This window comes from Bicyclus anynana, chromosome 2 (assembly GCF_947172395.1).
Source record: "Bicyclus anynana chromosome 2, ilBicAnyn1.1, whole genome shotgun sequence".
Taxonomy (NCBI): Eukaryota; Metazoa; Arthropoda; class Insecta; order Lepidoptera; family Nymphalidae; genus Bicyclus; species Bicyclus anynana.
Genome location: NC_069084.1, coordinates 12,559,935 through 12,581,605, shown reverse-complemented (window position 1 = coordinate 12,581,605; position 21,671 = coordinate 12,559,935). Strand labels below are relative to the sequence as shown.

The 21,671-nt window shown below is 36.9% G+C and overlaps 2 protein-coding genes across 4 annotated transcripts in view; one reads left to right on the top strand and one right to left on the bottom strand.

Annotated features, from left to right (window-relative positions):
- The first annotated feature begins 2,995 nt into the window (after positions 1 to 2,995).
- LOC112045289 (serine/threonine-protein phosphatase 2A regulatory subunit B'' subunit gamma) lies at positions 2,996 to 16,221 on the top strand. Its single transcript, XM_024081409.2, has 7 exons — positions 2,996 to 3,327; positions 9,122 to 9,473; positions 10,280 to 10,451; positions 11,113 to 11,301; positions 11,818 to 11,954; positions 12,666 to 12,879; positions 14,194 to 16,221. Exons 1-7 carry the CDS (start codon positions 3,186 to 3,188, stop codon positions 14,419 to 14,421), a joined length of 1,434 nt encoding a protein of 477 aa, XP_023937177.1. The 5' UTR covers positions 2,996 to 3,185; the 3' UTR covers positions 14,422 to 16,221.
- The window catches only part of LOC112045278 (5-oxoprolinase), a 33,329-nt gene continuing 27,049 nt past the window's right edge, over positions 15,392 to 21,671 (bottom strand). For all 3 annotated transcript variants that reach the window (XM_052888318.1, XM_052888322.1, XM_024081392.2), the window contains 4 exons: positions 18,977 to 19,112; positions 18,224 to 18,331; positions 17,756 to 17,853; positions 15,392 to 17,003 (listed from right to left, as the gene is read on the bottom strand). In XM_052888318.1, coding sequence (XP_052744278.1) covers positions 16,854 to 17,003; positions 17,756 to 17,853; positions 18,224 to 18,331; positions 18,977 to 19,112 — 492 coding nt within the window. In that variant the 3' untranslated portion in view covers positions 15,392 to 16,853. The remainder of the gene's footprint in view (positions 17,004 to 17,755; positions 17,854 to 18,223; positions 18,332 to 18,976; positions 19,113 to 21,671) is intronic.

The window sequence follows — 21,671 nt, the reverse complement described above, 5'->3', positions numbered from 1 at the left end:
GCTGAATTTTGGATATGACGTAGCCTTGAAAAGATTAACTTCAAATTCTTGACTAAGATTTCCTATGTGCATTTTATGCCTTCCTGAAAAAGGGTTGAAACCAGTTTTTTGACAATTACTTAATTTGACGTTAGGATACGAAAATTATTACTCAACACTTTTATGTTGCTCTTTGTACGGTCTACAATAAAAGCCTTTTACATTTTTTTATCTATCGTTCATCATTAGATATGGAAAGTCATTTATGTATAATATTTCCCGGAAAATTTACTTACTGTCTCTCCAAAAAATTTCTTTAGTTTGAAATATTAAGTTAGATACCAATTTTTCACGTAGTCGGTTTTTTTAGTTTGCTTAATATGTATTTAATATCCTTAACTGATTCATCATTCGCAAAATGTGAACGCGTTATTATATCTAAATAAACATTTATGATTTCTGTTATTACTGACAATGAAAAGTGTTTCTTTTAGAAAATAGTTAGGTACTTACCTACCTACCTTCGATGTGGGGTTAAGTGGTAGGAAAGTATTTTAAATCAAACCGCAAAAATGGCGGCAAATCAGCGTAAAACATGGATCTAAGTTCAAATAAAATGGATGTGTTAACTGCAAGTAAAACCGTTTGTCAACTTCTTAATTTCAAACTATCAACCATGATGAAGTAGTTATACGGCTGATTAATTATTATTTAATACATAATAGATAAACAACAGGCAAGGCAAACAGGCGTGCCCACCCTAGAATGGTCCTTGCCCACCCTACTCGTAAGATTTTGGTCTACTAATTATACATATGTATATGGACTCCAAAAATAATAACAATTATATACCCTTGGTCGGGTGCCCCCTAAAAAAATATCCTAGACACCAGTGGCTTAGCGCAATATCAAAATTAGTTGGGAGGCCCCATAGAACATAAAACACATAATATATCCGTGGGCAATACTCGTAGACAAGCGGCCAATCCCGAAAATCTTTAGTTCATAATTTACCCCTAACCACAAAATAAAATTGGTATCAATAATATTTGTTGTTACATACCTGCTACACAAAATGTATGTTTTTTTGGGTTCGGGTGTAGGAACATTAAAATAAACAATTTAATAACACTAATTTTCAAATTTAATAAAATGTTGACTTGGGAAAATACCTCGCTTAATCTAAATCAAGTCAAATATTATAGCCAGTTTTTTATATAAGTATTGTTTTCCCGAGAAGCATCAAATTACGTAGATCTCATTTTACATTTTTTCTTTTACATGTAAGGGGCCCTGTAGTGTAGAGGCCCTGTATGATTGATACGGGCGGCGGTAGATACGCCAATGCCTCAGCAGCGTCACTGGAGGTTTTGGTGAGCACAGAACCATTGCCTTTGGCCCCTGAGGGTGTAATGTATATGTTGGTAATTGATCCCAATGAATGTATGTGGATAATTGATGCAACGAAAGGCAAACCGCAACTATTGGGCTATGTAGGCGAGTGGTCGCATAAAGTGTGAAACCTTCACACTGTTACTGCAGTGTTAATTATACTGTTATTTGTCGGATCGTAAACATTTTCGCACCTAGTTAGAAATACTTAACCGTTTAGTACTTCGCACCTAGATATAAAGTCAGCACATTATTTAATGAATTCCATATACCTACCATGTAAAAGTAGGTATATGGAAACTATAGCATATATATTTTTAGTATAGCATTAGCAAGTAATGAAGGTAGAAAACGCATATCATTTTCTTATTTATTTTAAATTATGTACTTTAAATTATGTATTATCTTTCATATAAAATATTATCGAAAATAAATTAACTATATCTAGGTAATTGTTCTATGCTTATTACCTAATAAGATTTACCTACTTATTTTCGTTAATTTAAGAACAAGTTATTTTGAATTATTTTTAGGTGTAAAATGACAAGAGTTGTCTTCGGGTTAGTATATGAATCGCTAATTCATATACTAACCCGGAGCAAAACTCTAGTCAGCACTGTACCTACTAATCGCGTTCCCGACGTCAGGTTACCCCATGACCAACTATCATCTCACTGTGGTAAACATGGCCCAGAGACAACCCTAGTCAGCACTGTACTAATCGCGTTCCCGACGTCAGGTTTCCCCACGACCAACTATCATCTCACTGTGGTAAACATGGCCCAGAGACAACACTAGTCAGCACTGTACTAATCGCGTTCCCGACGTCAGGTTTCCCCACGACCAACTATCATCTCACTGTGGTAAACATGGCCCAGAGACAACCCTAGTCAGCACTGTACTAATCGCGTTCCCGACGTCAGGTTTCCCCACGACCAACTATCATCTCACTGTGGTAAACATGGCCCAGAGACAACCCTAGTCAGCACTGTACTAATCGCGTTCCCGACGTCAGGTTTCCCCACGACCAACTATCATCTCACTGTGGTAAACATGGCCCAGAGACAACCCTAGTCAGCACTGTACTAATCGCAAGCCCGACGTCAGGTTTCCGCACGACCAGCCATCATCTCACTGTGGTAAACATGGCCCAGAGACAACCCTAGTCAGCACTGTACTAATCGCAAGCCCGACGTCAGGTTTCCGCACGACCAGCCATCATCTCACTGTGGTAAACATGGCCCAGAGACAACTCTCGTCAACACGGTACTAATCGCGAGCCCGACGTCAGGTTTCCCCACGACCAGCCATCATCTCACTGTAGTAAACATGGCCCAGAGACAACCCTAGTCAGCACTGTGCTAATCGCGAGCCCGACGTCAGGTTTCCCCATGACCAGCCATCATCTCACTATGGCATACCTACATGGGCCCAGAGGCAACCTTAGTCAGCACTGTACTATAAGCGAGCCCAACGTCAGGTTTCCCCACGATCAGGCGGTACCGATAATATATTTGAAAAATGATTTTATTCCTTGCAAAAATATCCATGCTTTGAGAGAATTGTAACGTAAAATGAAACGTACTGTTCAAGTGTCACTGCATACGTCAAATGTAACACTGACAAATTGACAATTATGTTAGACAATCAAATCAATCAAAGATTTTCAATTTTTCAAATTCAAAACAAATAATGGAAATTGTTTGTGTATATTAAACTTTGTTTGGAAATTGGAATTTATAACATTGGAATTAACACAGAACCTCTTTCAATCATTAATTTTGCATTAAATTTAATAACTTTGACATAAAATAATGTTTAATCGAGAAAACAAAAGTGTTGAAACTCTAACTAATGATTTACCTGCCCAGAATACTCAGGTCATAGATGTGTCACAGAAAAAAATGAACGAAACACTCAAGAATCGTTTACGAAAATATATTAAGAAGTTAGACGGTATGAAGTGGTTTATTGTATTTAACTTACTATATTATAATTATTTGCTGTGAACTTATACTACTGTCCCAACGAGACACTTGTTACTTGTTACTTTACATTTTTTTTTTTTTTTTTTTTTTTTTTTTTTTTTAATTAAATTTCTATTGTGCAATCAGCTGCATCAGCTATAAGCAAATTGCTTGAGAGTACTTTATGGCATGTGCAGCTGACCTTCCATTGAGGGTCATGCTGGCTAATTTACTTTGTTATTGATTTTTTTTGATATTTATTTTTTTAGGAAATCCCATATGTATGCGCGCTTTAGCCTTCGAACATCCATTGGGACACTGAGGGCGGTAGCAAGTTTGTTTTCATGGATAATGATGCGATTTTTATAGCTCATTGATCTGAGTTCAACCTCTTCCTTGATTGTTTTTATGTCTAGATACTCATGCAATTCCGATATCTTGGTGAACCATGGAGCATTTGTGATGGTTTTTAGAACTTTATTTTGGAATCTTTGTAATATTTCCAGGTTTGAGTTTTTTGCTGTGCCCCATAGCTCAATGCCATAGGTCCATACTGGTTTTATTACTGTTTTGTAAATGAGCAATTTATTACTGAGCGAGACATGCGAATGTCTTCCCATAAGCCAGTTGAGTTTTCTAAAGCTTTGATTTAATTCATCGCGTTTTTTTACTATGTGTGTTCTCCACGTTTGTTTTTTGTCCAAGTGTATCCCAAGATATTTTGCAGTGTCGCTATGGGGGATGATATCTAGTCCCAATTTTACGGGAGTACACTCGTCTGCTCGCAAAGTAAAGGTCACATGTGTTGACTTGGTAGAACTAGCTTTGATACGCCATTTAATCATCCATGAGTTTATCTTATTCAGGTGTTCTTGCAAGATATTTGAAGCCATGTGTGGGTCTTTGTTGTTACACAATACCGCTGTATCATCAGCGAATGTAGCGGTAAGTACATTTTTTGAGACGGGAATATCAGCAGTGTATAATAGATAGAGTGTGGGTCCCAAAACGGAACCCTGAGGAACACCTGCTTTGATATCATGAAAGTTCGAGTACGCGTCATTAATTTTTACTCTGAATATTCTTTGTTTTACATATGATTCCAATAATGTAAAAAAGTTGTGTGGGAGACAATGCTTGGCTTTAAATAGCAATCCATCATGCCAGACTTTGTCAAAAGCCTGTTGCACATCCAAAAACACTGCAGAGCAGTATTGTTTATTTTCCAAAGCTTCTCGAATTTTTTTTGCTACTCTGTGTACTTGTTCCACAGTGGAATGTTGGCTTCTGAATCCGAATTGATGCTGAGGAATAATTTCCCTTTCATGCATAATAGTTTTAAGCCTGGACAGAGTTATTTTTTCAAATAATTTGGATAATGTTGGTAGTAGGCTTATGGGTCTATAGGATGTAACTAGATGCGGTGGCTTCCCCGGTTTTGGAATCATAATGATTTCGGAAATTTTCCAAATAGACGGGTAGTGGGATGTTCTCAAGATTCCATTAAAAAGTTGAGTCAAAAACACAATCGCTTTCCTTGGAAGTTGTAGTAGTACTTCAGCCGTTATTAAACAGTATCCCGGTGCTTTGTGAAGTTCAAGTTCTTTTATTACTCTACCGACTTCTCTAGGAGTGCAGCTTTTTATTGGTAAGCTTAGTTGAAGATCACAATCCAAAAACTCGTCGACTTCTCTATCAGTGTCTGGGTTACCGTTATTTGGAGTAAAAACTTCACCTAGAAATTTGGCAAAGGCTTCTGCACGTTCACCATCTTTTCTAGCCCAGGTATCATTCTCCAGTTTTAGTGGGTGTTTTGTGGTTATGGGTGCAGCTTTGCTTGTTTTAACAGCTCTATAGAGTGAGTATTCATTGCTTTTCGTTGCAGACAGGTTTACTAGTTTATATTTTAAGGTGTCGTTCTCTACCTCTTTCAAATACAATGTCAGATTGACTGCTGCCAGCTTAAGCGCTTTTTTATCCGACGGATGACGACTATTGTGCCAAACTCTTCTGAGCCTTCTTTTCTCTAACACCTTATTTTTAATGTCCATAGGTAAGTTGTTACTACCTGGCGTGAAGTTTAAATCTGGAGTAGAGATCCATGCAGCAGTTTGTATTATGTCTGTTATAGTTTTGGCTGCTTCGTCAATGTCGTCATTTGTTTTGAGTGGAACTTTTAGTGATAGATTAGTATCAATATACTTTCTGAAGGCTGGCCAATCTGTTTGTTTGTTATATAGATATTCTTTTGTCGGCCTGGAAATTATTGATGTACTAATCGTACCTAGTACTGGTGTATGGTCTGAGCAACTGTCATAGCAACTGTCTACACTTACATACAAATTTGATAACCCTTTATATACAAAGAAGTCTAAGAGGTCCGGTAATTTGTTGGGATCTGTGGGCCAGTAAGTTGGTTCACCAGTGCTTAGTATATTGAGGTTATTTTTAATTAAACTTGAGTTAAGTTCTCTGCCTCGAGGTAGTGTCAGGCGCGATCCCCAATGCACGTTTTTGGCATTCCAGTCACCACCACAAATGTATCTATGTCCAAGAGTTTTAAAATATTCAGTGAATTGGGTTTCCTTAGGATTTGGTTTAGGGGGACAGTAAACAGCTGAAAGAGTAAGTGACCCGTGTTTATCATACAACATAATGGTTGTGGCTTGTAAGTAAGGTGTTTTATAATCCTCGAGGATTTCATGTTTCAAACTTTTCCTTACAATTACGGCCGCTCCAGCATGGGCAGTTCCGTCAGGATGTGGTGTTGCATATGTAATGTAGCCTTTTATGGTAAAGTTGTGGTTGGAAGTAAGATGAGACTCTGACACCAGCAGCACATCTATGTTGTGAATGTTCAATAATAGTTCAACTTCACTCTTATGTAAAATCAAACCATTTACATTCCACGTTGCCACTCTTAGGGTAGCCATTAGATGATCTTTTGTATTACTGTGGTCAATAAGTTCATCATTATTGACATTTGGTCTATTAATTTGTCTAGCTTTTCGGCTTGTTTTGTGAGTAGTATTTCTAATTTAGAGTCTGTTGAAATTTCATCTTTGTTCTGATTTTTAGTAGCTTCTGCATATGTTCTAGTTTTAAATTGGTTTGAGGAGTGCTGTCTAGTGTATGAATGTTCCTTCTCCTTTGCTCCTAAAGGTGGATCCGATTTTTGACCATTTTCTTGTATTACAGTACTCTGTTGTTGATCTTTGTGCGCTGTTAGTTTTCTTTGTTTTGTATGATCTCTCCGTGATGTTTTTCTTTTGTTGATTTCAACATAGACTTCACAGCCTTTATAGTTTGCAGGGTGATTACCTAAACATAGACAGCACTTAGCTGGGGTATTTCGATCTTTTTTGGGGCAGTCTGTTGTATTATGGCTCTCTGCACATTTCACACATCTATATGGCCTAAGGCAGTTATTTTTAGTGTGGCCATATTGCTGACACCTTTTGCATTGGGGCACATTTGTTCTCTTTATTGGATCTTCAATAATAACTTTTGTATTAAATATATGAGAAATTTTCTTAGCCTCTGGATTGTTTGGATGTGGGTCTAAATTGACAAAGAAGGTTGAAAGCGGTATTTTATTTGGTCCATATCGGGCATTTATTATTTCACCACAGACTGTGTTTCCGGACTCTTCAATAGCTTCCCTTATTGCCTCTATAGGTGTACTCGGATGGAGCTTCTTTATAACAATTCTATAAGGCCTTGTGTCCTTTCTAGAAAAAGTGTGACCAATAAGATTGTTTTCTCTTACGATTTTCATAAGTATGTGGTATGCCTCTATTGTCGGGCAACTAAGTCTTAGTTGGTTTCGGGTAACAACTTTGATTGTAAACTCTTCTTTATCTAATTTTAATCTGATTAGTTCTGTCAGTTTCGCAACATCTTCAATACCGTATAACATGATGGGTGGTGGTTTGAATACATGTTGTTTATTGTTAGATTGGAGAGTTTCTGCATCATCTACATCAATGTCCAATGATCCGAATTGATTTGACATCACAGTGTTCCCTTCTGGTGATGGTGTGCCAGACATTTTCTTTCTTTTTGGGTTTCTGATTGTAGGTACCCTCTGCCACTCAGGATGATGAACAGATTTATGTGGTTTTGGATTGTTGTTGCGTTCCGTGAGATCTGTAGGTGGTTCATTACTACTAGAGCATGGTGCACTACCTGTAGACATGCTCCTTGTTCTCACAAATAGGCTGGGATGAAAAGCCTGCTGAATTAGTTTCTTTCCAGTAACATTAACAGGCACTGGAGCCTGGTTACTCACTCCAGTGGTGTACGGAAATGATTTATAAAAATTCTTTAAATTTTCTCTTCAGGTTAAAGGTTTTAAATCAAATAAATATGCTAACTACGCTCCGTTTTAATTAATCCAACTCCATAAAGTTAAATAAAATGTCATCATCAATATCAGCCCATTTTAATAACGCTTCCGTATAAGGCCAGACCTACCTCCTAATAAAAGAAGATAATATTTGAATCCGTAAAGATCACTATCACATATTAATGAAAATCACCGGGATCTATTGCTTAACGATCTATTGCTTAATTGTCTCCGATTCAGTGGAGTGTAAGGTGTTACTCCATCAACTTTAGGAAGTTTTCATGAAACAAATATCTTAGTATTCCATGGATTCACCATGCAGGTGCCGGGTCCATTGCGTGGTAGAGAGAAAAACACCAAGCAAAGTCCAGAACTTGTGACTACTGGATGTAGGGTTAAGGAATTCCTTGACGATCGATCAACACTTCCCTTCTCTGCTCGTGTTGTTCTCCCTACCTATCCAAATATGGTTAGATCCTATTAGAGCAGCTTTGGATACTCGTTCTAATATAGAACTAGCTGCACTTCTAGAGAGGCCAAGGTCTTACTAATACGTTACGTCGGTAATACTCATTAACTTCTGGAAATAACGAAAAACTGAACATTTCATAGGCCGACTCTAACCCTGGAATTCATAGTCGTGAAGTGAACAATCCCCCACAAACCAATATTCAGTATTCACCCAGGGGCTGACTATTGAATCATCCTTCATTGCATTTCATAAACAAACTACTAGAGAGCCCCTATAGTCAGATTGAGTAGGTATTTTAAACTATGTAAACAAACAAAAACAGCTGACTCAGGTTTGCTCAACATTTTATCATTATTTACGAATATTATCATGAAATAAAACTTCCTGTGGTAAACAAATATTTTTTTAATTTTATATTCCTATATAATATATCCTGTTATTTATCAAACAGATAATGCTTCACTTATATTAAGGGTTCCGTAGGCAATAAAGAACTCTTATAGTTTTGTTTCTTTATTATGTAGAAGCAAGCATAAGGTTTCCTCGACACTTTACATTTACGTGATGAAATATATTGGCTGGTTTATTGTATTTATCTTACTTTAATATAATTATTTGCTGTGAACTTATAACCACATGACTATTGTCTAACGAGATAGTTGTTACTTTACATTTACATGATGAATTATATTGAGGTTTAAGATGATATTTATTCTCATAAAATACAATATTGGCTGATGGGAGGCTATGGCTAGATACCACCCTACCGCCAAGCGATTTAGTGTTCTGGTATGATGTGTAGAAACCGAAAGGGGTGTGGATTTTCATCCTCCTCCAAACAAGTTAGCCCGCTTCCATCTTAGATTGCATCATCACCTACCATCAGGTAAGATTGTAGTCACGGGCTAACTTGTAAAGAATAAAAATAAAAAATAATATTTTATTTCAAAATTACCATTTCAGACACAAACACTAGCACAAATAAAGAGGAGAGTGAACAGATAGAAGTAGAAACATTCAAACAACTTTACAAACCTAAACTGGATGGTGAAGTGGAAACATATAAAAAGATTCCTAAATTTTACTTCAAACTGCCTCATCTTGATGATGTCCTTGCTCAGAAGTTAAGAGAAGAAACCAGAGCTCAGTTCTTGCAGAAGAAAAGCAAGGAACTATTGGATAATAGCGAGCTGAAACATCTATGGAGTTTGTTAGAGAAGTCTAACGGCAGTTACAGTATGGCCAATAGTGATGAACTTACAATTGATTACCTACAATTTAAAAAGATAAGAGATGAAGCAGGTCCAAAGTATAGGTGAGGAGATGAAATTTCTTAGCATTCCATGGATTCACAGTGCAAGTGCCGGGTCCATCGTGTGGCAGAGAGAAAAACCCTGAGCAGATCTCTGGACTTGTAATTGATGGTGTAGGGTTAAGGACGTCGTTGACAGTAAACTAACACTCCCCTTTTCTGCTCATGTTGTTCTCCCTGCCTAGCCAAATTTGGCAAGATCCTACTAGAGCTTTGGATACCCTTTCTAATATAATACAACTTAATGTCATTCTAGTTTTCACTAAGTATTTTAATGCAGAAACTAACCAAGAATTTTACCTGATCTCATTTTTGGCATTTTATAGTCATCATCCGTTTTGCCATGTCAGACTGTTCAGAACTAGAAAGCTGTAATTAAGCATGAGTATGTACATTAAAAATGATGACAGTCATAAAATTAAATCATGAAAAATATTTTTGAAGTACTACTCATTTGTCTTAAAGTGTTTTTGTGCATTATAAGGGTTAAAAGTGCTCATACGGAACCCTACACTCGCATTGCTGGTTTTTTTTGCTGTATTAGATAATACAGTAACATTGGTTATGATATTTTAATTGATTATTTGAATTCAGATTGATGCTATAAAGATTCCTTGAAATGATCGAATCATCTGCACTAAAGACCTAAAGAAAATTAAATGTTGATTTTTTAGGAAAAAAGGCATCTTTCTTCTTGCCCTCTCTTGGTTACAACCAGTCTTCTAAACAATTGGGAAAGTGGTTACAGATTTGTTTTCAAAAGTGCTTCTAATGTAACCCTGTTTCTAATTAAAAAGTATTTTTTTCAGACCATATTTTACAGCAGAAGTCTTTGGGCGTCTTCAAGCAGCTGAAGGTGGTATAGGACGCGTTCGCGGCGTCTCCCTGTTTAACTATGTGATGCGGCGGGTCTGGCTGCAGCAGACGAGGATAGGCCTCTCTTTGTATGACGTCACTGGACAAGGATATCTCACTGAGCATGTGTGTAATTCATCATCTATTTTTGAGATTGGAGGTCGTTTTTTTTTACTTATCTTTCTTGTATAGTAACATCAGGTTAACCTAAATAAAATAAGATCAAAATCAAAATCAAATTTAATTGTAGCATTTGTTACAGTGGTCGCCACGGATCTTTATGTTTGCGAAGTTAGCTGCGGAATGAGTTTGTGCATTTGTACAGACGCGAACACTTCCCGCCCGCGCCGTTTGTACCATTATTGATTCATTGTGCAGTCATTTGTTGCTGACTTCACATACACAAAGATCTGTAGCGAGCACTGTACGGTGCATTATTTTCATTTCTATTCAGAACCTAACATGTACAATTCCCACCCATACTCTTATTTACATAAAAATTACACAAAATTGTATCTGATCACACATCAGCAACAAAAATTATAACCTTATGGTATGGTGACAGTTCGTTTCACTCTTGAAAGTTTGCCGCGATTTACAATAATAGTACGAATTGTGAACGTTAAAAGGCAACTGTCACTGTACCCATGTTATCTGAATAACACTTTAATTCTGTTAACCCATACAAGAGTAGCATGGCAGATTTAAGCCCGCTTTCCTAAAGGAGAAACACCCGGCCCTGCTCAGGTCGTCAAAAATTAACTCATGATTATAATATTGTTCTCAGGATCTAGAGAGCTACATAGCAGAACTGGTCCCGTCACTTGCTGCTTTAGATGGACTGGATTCCTCCTTCACTTCATTCTATGTGTGTACAGCTGCAAGGAAGTTCCTCTTCTTCCTAGACCCTCTGCGAGTGGGGAGGGTGAGGATCCGTGATGTATTGTCTTGTTCGTTCCTTGATGACTTATTGGAGGTAACTATTTTATTAAGCACTTATACATGTATTGAAAACCTTTTTGTGTTCAGTTACATCACCAGTGATCTGTCACTCAAATAGAAACTGAATTTTTCAGAACAGAGGATGATAAAGATAAACTCTTTCTGTTGTGGTCCTTTCTTGGGTATTACTGTCCACTACTAAACATAGCTTATTAGAGCTAGTAAACATAGCTTAGTCATCATCATCATTATCAACCCATATTCGGCTCACTGCTGAGCTTGAGTCTCTTCTCAGAATGAGAGGGGTTAGGCCAATAGTCCACCACGCTGACCCAATGCGGATTGGCAGACTTCACACACGCAAAGAATTAAGATAATTCTCTGGTATGCAGGTTTCCTCACGATGTTTTCTCTCTTTTATTTAATTTCTTAAAATGCACACAACTGAAAAGTTGGAGATGCATGCCCCGGACCGGATTCGAACCCACACCCTCCGGAATTGGAGGCAGAGGTCATATCCACGGGGCTATCACGGCTCTTATCACCACAGTTACGAGAGGAAGATCTACCCATGGAGCTTCAAGAACAGAATTGGTTCAGCGCTGCGTCGGCACTGCGTGTTTATGGACAATATCTTAATCTGGACAGAGATCATAACGGCATGCTGAGCATTAATGAACTTGCTGGGTATGTATGAATATATACTATAACTAGCGGATGCTCGCGACTTCGTCCGCGTGGACTTCAGTTTTTCACAAATCCCGCGGGAACCATGGATTTTTCCGGGATGAAAAATAGCCTATGTGTTATTCCACAGTGAAATCTATTTCCATTCCAAATTTCAGCCAAATCGCTTCAGTAGCCGCAGCGTAAAGGAGGAACAAACATACACACGCACAAACTTTCGCCTTTATAATATTAGTGTGATGGTGTGATTATTCTGGTTTGTTTAGTGAAAAAAAGCCTATTATGGTATATACCTACATAAATCATAAATAATATGATGTATGTCCATATTACCATTACCAATTTCGATGCATTCTTCAATTTCATAATTTTTCCTTCACCGTTTGAGACACGTGATATTTAATATCATAAAATGCACACAACTGAAAAGTTGGAGGTGCATGCCCCTGACCGGGTTCGAACCCACATCCTCCGGAATCGAAGGCAGAAAAACTTATAAATAAATGTTGACTTCATAGGGTTACTGACGATAGTTGAACGTGACAACGTCAGAAAATACTGATGGAATGGTAGCATTTTTCAAAAGAAAATGTTCGTTTTTTCTAAAATACTGTTCGTTTTTTCTAATGACGTCGTCTTTTTTCGAGTTTGCAGCCGGATTATCGAATTATAAGACGTTGTCACGTCAAAAATACAAATAAATCGTTTCAGCTACGGCTCAGGAACCCTCACCCGGGCGTTCTTGCAGCGCGTGTTCCAGCAGTGCCTCACGTACGACGGCGAGATGGACTACAAGACGTACCTCGACCTGGTGCTGGCGCTGGAGAACCGCCGCCAGCCCGCCGCGCTCGCCTACTTGTTCAGAGTGCTCGACATCAACTCGCAGGGGTACTTGGATGCGTTCACGTTGAATTATTTCTTTAAGGTATAATATATCTCTTTTGTCATCGATCGTAGATCGTTAGATGGGCCTCAAAGCGTCGGGGAATTGTCATTGGTTTCGCACATTGAGTATGTCATCACTCGTAACACATTTCCCTTTATTCATGTTGTGGTTTGTATTTCACCCTACCCACCCACCACTACCCACCGCCTACTTGTTCAGAGTGCTGGACATCAACTCGCAGGGGTACTTGGATGCTTTCACGTTGAATTATTTCTTTAAGGTATAATATATCCTTTTTGTCATCGTTCGTAGATCGTTAGATGGGTCTCAAAGCGTCGCGAAATTGTCATTGGTTTCGCACATTGAGTGTGTCATCACTCGTAACACATTTCTCTTTATTCATGTTGTGGCTTGTGTTTTTAGACTTCCAAAATGAACACGAAGGGATAATTAAGGGATTAAAATTAAAAAAAACAGTAAATATTTTTTTAAATCCACGTCCACTCACAGCATGCGCTTGTCACGTACTAAGATAAGATGTGCGTGCACGTCTTTTGGTAATGAAATAAAATTGTGCGTTCTTTAGTATGAAGGGGCCTATCTGACGATTGATATCGATGCCTTTTGTAATATTTTTAAGCAATCGATTCTATAGCTCTTGGTTTTTTTAAAGAACATCAAATACATTTAAACGATTCTAGATATTCTATAAAGAACATAATTAAGATACTTCTATCGCTGCTTAAAAGAGGCCTATGTCCACCAGTGGATGTTATGTCATAATGGCTGAGAGACAAGAGAGATACAGACTCACACCGTTGAAATAAAAACATAGTGACAATCTATATATATAAAAATGAATTCCTGTTCATTAGTCTCACTAGAACTCGAGAACGGCTGAACAGCTTTTTCTTGATCTTTAAATGTTCATGGAGGTATAGGGAAATTTTAAAAGTTTTTGCCGAGAAAACCATAAAAACGACCCTTTTCTAGTTCCCAGACAAACGTTTAAGAGTCAAGGGGTAAGGATAGGGAAGAACTGCACATAAGTCAAAGCAATGCTTGACTGGGTCCGCTAGTAGCTAATAAAAAAGAAACATAATATATCATCATCATCTACTGAGCTCGAGTCTCCTTTCAGAATGAGAGGGGTTAGGTCAATAGTCCACCACGCTGGCACAATGTGGATTCACCGTTTTGAGACTCGTGTTATTTCATTTCTTAAAACGCACCCAACTGAAAAGTTGGAGATCCATGCCCCAGACCGGATTCGAACCCACACCCTCTGGAATCGTGGGCAGAGGTTATATCCACTGGGCTATCACGGCTCTCATATAACATATATATTTGCAGGCAATACAAGAACAAATGGTAGCCCACGGCGCAGAGCCAGTCAATTTCGATGACGTGAAAGACGAGATATTCGATATGATCCGTCCCGAGCACCCCTCGAGGATCACCCTCCAGGACCTGATCCGCAGCGGGCACGGACACACGGCTGTGTCCATTTTGTTGGAACTGCACGGGTTTTGGGCGTACGAGAACAGGGAGGCTCTGGCCGCGGCAGGAGACCATGCTTGACAGGAGAAGATGGAGTTCAGGAAGAAGATCGATATCACTATGTGACGAAGTGATGGAGCTTGCGCGACGAGGTGCAGTGATGTTTTAAATGATGAACATTGAAATCTTAGTGATATTTTTCTAAAACTCACGTGATATTAGGTCGGAGTATGCCCGACTAGTTTCGAACCCATACGGGACCCTTAATCATGAGCTGGTTCTTGCATCGCGGCACGATCCAAGCTCAGGAGTTTAGCCGTGTTTCATAATCAATTAATATGAATAACACTCACGATAGTTTAAATTCTAAAATATTTTTCTAAAGTATAATTCATCATTCATAAAGCATATTTAAGCCAATGGACATTGGGGTGGTGGAATGGTGACCTTGTATTGGTAGGTGCAGTGTCGACCCCCCATTAGGTGGACTAAGGACATCAAGCAGGTTACTGGGTGCCGGTGGGTGGTATTGGCTCGTGACTGTGGTGTTTGGAAGTCCAGCAGTGGACGTCCATCAGCATTTAATGATGATGATGATGAAAGCATATTTCAATATAATATAAAAGAATTGTATAGTATATTCAAAACTGACATTTTTGCCAAGAGAATGCACGTCAGGAGTGCATTAGAAAAGTATTAAGGTTCGCATTGTAACTCAAGGATTGATTTCATACTTCATGATGAATATGTCATTAAAGATAGTCACCATTATCATCATTAGCAACTCATATTCGGCTTACTATTAAGCACGAGTCTCTTAAAAGAGTGGTTAGGCTAATAGTCCACAACGCTGGCCCAATGCTGATAGACAGACTTCACACACATAGAGAAATAATAAAATTCTCAGGTATCCAAGTTTCCTCACGATGATTTTCCTTCACCGTTTGAGACACATGATATTTAAATTCTTATACTAAAGATATTAATTATTTAAAAATGTTAAATAAGCTAAAAGTAATACTTTTCTTGTTTCATTAAATAAAACCATAAATTGCTGTATTATCTTTTTTAATAACACTGTATTGTAAAATATGAAATAAGATAAAAGTTAACAAATAACTGTCAATGTAACAAAGATAAACAAAGTTATATTCCTTAACCAAGTAACAATATTGTATACATTTGTACTGCTTACTATCTAATAAAACAGAACACTATATATTTATTGTGCATCATTTAAAGCTATAACACACCCATAAAAATTGTCTTTCAAGCTTTATATATATAAAATAACTAATATAGCTCGGTTCTATGATTCTGTATGGCATATTATCAGCACTATGTTGGTGTAAAATAATAATAATTTGTACTTTGTATAGAAACTGTAAATAGTGACGTATACAGGATGTCCCGTAATCAATGGCTAAGACGCAAATGGTACACCACCTAAATATCTAAAACTAATTTAAATAGGTTTGAAAAAATCCCTAGAAGAAAAAAGTTAAAATGTCTGCCTAAATTTACTAATGCAGTTATTTGTTGTTGTATTGACTTGTAATTAAAAAAAATTAATTAAAATTTAGTCTTATTTATTGGAAAAATCAAGATCCAAAAAAATAAAATAACTCATTAGAGATTTTTTCAAAACTATTCCAATTAGTTTTAGATAATTAGGTGGTTTATCAACAATTTGCATTTTATTCATTAATTATGGGACACCCTGTAAAAATTCAGTGCTAAATGTCTACAACTAATCGAGCACCAATACTAGTAAACTATTGTAAATATTATGTATATGCTTAGGTCTCTTTAGAAATTAACACTTAATAATAATAAACAATATTGTAAATATGTAAATAATATATTATGATGCGCTTTATACTCTCGTAGTTTTATTACGCGTGTAAATACCAAATCGATAAATTACCAAAAAAGTTACATAAATACTAATGGAACGACAACCTGTCATAACAAGATCTTTGTCAGTTTATAAAACCTGAAGTTGAAAATAGTAGTAGCAAAGCAACAGGCTTTGTTACTTCATAGTTGGCTACCATACTAAGGCTGCCAGTCCACCGAAGCGGAGCGAGGCAGCGCAGCCGAGAAATGGAGAAATATTAACCAATAGGATTGCACAAAATCTCCGCTCCTCTTAAGTGGACAGGGACTTGCGAGTTAGTTTAAAAATTCATTCAAACATACTCTGCAACACAGTACGCAACTCCGCTTCGCATTAGTCCGTTTCTCCGCTACGCTTTTTCACTCTGCTCTGGTGGTCAGGCAGCCTTATGGTAGAAGCATAGGTTGGCAATCTAGCTTTTATTAAATAACGCAAATCTGATTATAACAGGCTTTTAGACCATTTCCAGAAAAACAAAAAACAGTTCTTAGCACAATGTCTTCACATTATATGCTAGTAGATAAAATTAGTTCTATTCAGTTTTGGCAGGCTATTATAAAATACATTTCTCGAAATTAAAAAGTTAAATATTGCGCAAGATTTTAACTTACAACTAAACTGACTCCTGCGCACTCCTGTATTCGTAAACGCTTCCTCTCTCCAAGAACTCGCTGTATTGTTTGTTTGTCTGCTTGTTCGGATCATGTAGGTCTGATGGACTCCCATAACCTCCGCCACCGGGTGAATTCATTATGTATTTATCCTGTTAAATAACAAAAAGTCTCAATACAGAAACTTCAAAACATTGAAGGCCTATTAATCTCCACTGACAAGATAAGATTTTTTAAAACTGAGTTTGGTTTTAAAATCCATACTTGTTAATATTTTAAATGACTTAATTGAAAAAAAGCCGTTGAATTTAATTTAGTGAACACTTAAGCTACAAAACGCTTATGCGATTACTCGAGACCGAAGTCCAATTTGATCGGGACCTAACTCTCTGGAGTCTAGAAATTTATCCCTTTTTGAAAGTATAGTATCAACAATCTAAAGCGCTTATAAAAACCATTTATATGAAATCGATGTTTCATTGTTGTAATCGTTTTTGTCGTGTAAAGAGCAGCAGGAGCCTGCAAATGCAGGTTTGTGTAGTTGGATAGTGTAAAAATGGCCAACAACTTCTAATTTCTAGTCTTCTACTTTAGTAGTAGATGAAAGTTAATATATATTTTTTTTTAATATTTCTAAACTTATTGTATCAAATTTCTAATAAAAGCAATATCTAAAAAGAATCGATTCTTTCACCGAATACCAAAAACTTCAATCAAGCAATCAAATATTCTGTGTAACGAGATTAAACGAGAACGAAACGAGAACAAAATATATTAATTTTTGGGTAAAATATTTTCATGTGTGTTTGTCCTCCTAAAAAACAACAAACAATATTATGGTAAATTTGGGTGTATTACTAGTCTATAGGTAATTAGTCTGAGCTTGAGACTAAAAGTTTCTTACCCCAGGATAAGCTTCAACAGATGCCTTTCCTCCGAGATTTATCACCCGCCCGTCTACTCGCTCTAGTAAATTCAAGCCTCTCTCTCCCGGTTCACCTCCTAAAATATATAAATAAATTAGTAAAATACCAAATAGATAAACAAATAAATATAACATTAACAAGAATAAACTAGGATCATTGTAAAATTTGAATTCCCCAACTATTTCTAAAAATATTCATGTAGGTAATTCTTATATTTGTTTATTTCTTTTAACTGGAGCATAAGTCGGTTCTTTCTGATTTAATTCCAAAAATCCAACCATAATTACAAAGCCTGTATTCTTACTACCAATGAAAACTTAACCTATTAGTTTTCTAGAGAGTTAAAAATTGCAAAAAAAACTCCAATATTTAAGACATTAGCGTGAGCTCACGCGAAAGACTAAACAGCCCGTTGTAAACAAGTAGAAGACAAACAAACAGTTTACCATTCATCCCATAAGGCTGGAAGGATCTTCGCTCCGTCAGCACGGACAGCTGCACGGTTCTTCTGAACACTAGCTCGCGGGTCACACCGTCGCCGCCATTCCACTGACCTTTGAATAGACATTTTGATTATACTCGTACGATATAGTTACTAATGTTTATGGTTACGAAAGATAATCTAGGATACAAGGATTATAAAATTAAATCACATAGTTATTATTTGTTGATTATTGCTTCATCATGTGTGATACAATAATGAAGTTTTAAATATAACCAGATGATGTTTATGGTAATTTATAATGTGCAATGAAATATTTTGCTATTTTCCTAAAAACCTGAAATTTTGCCCTTTTAGTCCTCTTAATGCTATACCAGTTTTATTCTGACATAGAATATATTGACTGAAAATAATGCTTCGGTATCGAAGCAAATATTGAAGATATTTTATGAGTTATTAGTCAAGTTTATTGAAGATTTAGGTGCTCCTGAATAGAAAAATTTTGAAGCAACAAGTTGACGACCCCGTTTCTGAAATCGCAGGTACATCCACTACTAAGTGGATCGCTGACATTTTGTTAAAAGATTTCTGGATGCAGGTGGCTCAAGATCGTCGACGCCTGTCGGCTGATGATTATGAAGCTATTAGCTATAGAAAAAGCGAAAGAATGAAATTAAATGGAAAGACAAAATGACGTTGGAGACTATGAAAGTTGACGATAGCTAAGGACGGTTATATGGTTTCGATAGATACATACCTCGCCCCCCAGAGCCCTGTCGAAGGGAGAAACGCGTCACAAATATGGGGTATCTGTTCTCGACTATCTCTACATCGGTGATACGCGTGTTGGTCATATGGGTGTGCACTCCGCCTGTGCCGTGCCAACCGGGACCCTGTGGCATAATATAATAACTATAATAAATGATCAAGGACAACATTGTTATGCAAAATAACATTTTAACTTTAGCCTTTTCATCTACGAGTACAAGATGCAAGCCTTCTAGTTTGTGCCGGTTTTTGTGAAACGATTTGGATGAAATTTCTAGTGCGTCACCAGCCAAACATACAGCTTGTAGACCAGAATCTCAAATGTTACCACCGAGATTCTGGCTTTCGGATCTATACCCGTAGGAGGATGCGGGGTTAAGTAAACAAAAAAAACACTTTTACAGTAATCACCGGTATTTGGCTTCTATATTTTTAGATGAACCTTTTTTTTACAATATAAAAGTAATGCTAAACCCTTGAGAAACCCTAAAAGGACAAAATATTAATGGGTTAAATTACATAAAAAAACCAGGTTTCCTAAATGTTAAGTTACTTTGTACATACTTTGTAAATAAACAGTGGTTATCTCAAATATTTGTTTTATTATACCAATCCTTGGGGATTAGATGGTGTCGATATAGCGTTTGGATTTTTGTTGACCAAACCACTGCCACGGCTAGGTATTTAAAGTGGGTCCGTCGAACAACGCACTAGAAGTTATGAATTCACATCGCTACCAGCCAAATCCACAAGGATGATTCCATTTAAGTTCGCTTAGCAATTACACACGTTTATACTAAAGGGACAACAAACACGTTGCATTTTAAACACTCACGAAAGAGGTCTAGTTATCTCTAAATCTTATTGTAATCTGAACGGTATATCCGAATCACCACCAACAATTAATGTAACGCATCCTTTTAAAAAAAACAATATATAAAAATAGAAGTTTTAGCATGACTCCATTTAACAAAAGAAAGAATAGGTACGACCTGACGTTTATGATGGAAGCTGACACCACGCGGTCGCTGACCTTGCTGTTGCATTCATCCGTCCGTCATTTTGTCTGGCGGCCAGCGAACCTCCAAGATTTACGCCGCTAACAGCATGCTACTCGACGCGTGCAAATGATTAAATGTAATAGTCAACTCAGGTTCCATAAAAATGTTCCAAGAATGACCAAAGGTTTCAGAACCGGCGTTTCAAATGTCTACAACCAATCTACGTTTCTACATAATAACGTGGTTGTATTAAGAAGAAGTGTGATTACATTAGGTCACGTATATAGGTTAGGTTAAGTTCAGAATATATTACATTCCCATCCTGTAACAAAATACGGAGGTTAGCACATGTCACTAAAGTTTGACCTACGCCGGACAAAGAAAAAAACAATTTCAACCGAGTACCTTAAAAGGATATCCCGCCCTAGTTCCCAGTAGGTAGCCATCTTAACATCTCACGGGAAATTTTATGGTTGACCGGAACTGCAAGAATTTGTCTCTTTAGCACAACAAAATTCGATAATCACGAATGCTAACCAAATATAAATTCGAGTCTTACCAAGTATCTTACATCACTGCCTCTAAGTAAATTTAACGTTTTGGAAAGTCAACTACATGTCTCCAAATTTCAGCCAGCCAAAAGAAAAAACTCGAACGTGCCCGAGTATATAACGAGAAGATAACGGGACTTTCTTCATAAAAAACCTCACCAATAGCAAAGCTATAAAGTTACCGATTCATCTTTCTTACAGAGTACAATCAACAAATTGCACAGATAATATGTGACATTTGTTTTTAAAGTCGGTTTCGGATTCCATACCTTTCGTTACTTGTGGAATACCTCTAACCATATATTAAGTCTATATACAGATTATAAAGCTCCAACTACTTGTCCATATTTATTTGTCTGAGCACTTTAATATAAGCGCCATCTAGCAGCGAACCTCGTAATCTCTACGACATTCATCGATGTCGCTGCCTTTCGAAACAAACCTAGAGATTCCAAATTTGACCACCCAAGATTAAAATCCACGACGTTACAATACCCCCCAAAATAGTAGAAGTTTTTTGCTACCAAAAAACTTTCGCTGCCCTCAGCGCTCTAAGAAGCAATCATCTGTAACGACGTTATATAAAAAAAAAAAAAAAACACTCTATGCTAACACTGATAATGGAATAAAACACTCATCTAAACTACATAAAGAAAATATAAGTAAAAGAAAAAAAAAAATATATATACCTAAATACCGATGATACCTAAAATTAAACTATAACTAACGTTGATGTAGATACTTGTTCCGGTTTCCCTTTGCTGTAACAAAAATGCCTGGTTCTATTTTACATCTTGAATTTATACTCTCATAAAATAATAGCAAACATAATAACTCTATCTATTTTTGCTCGTCGGCAACTAATAACAATAATTTCCGGCTACCTATTATAATGTTAGGTTCAATCACCTAAATTATTCACTATCTTCTTTAAACTAACGCCCACCTAACTCTATAAGAAATTCTAAAACTAAACAACACTACTGGAGAATAACTTATGAAAATATCATAAACGATCTTGTTGCTTCATGCAGCTTGATCTAACACAGCCTATTTCAAACTGTAATACATGTTATCACTATACCATATACCAACATGGGACTGAGTCTCCATGTGAAATGAGTTCATATGA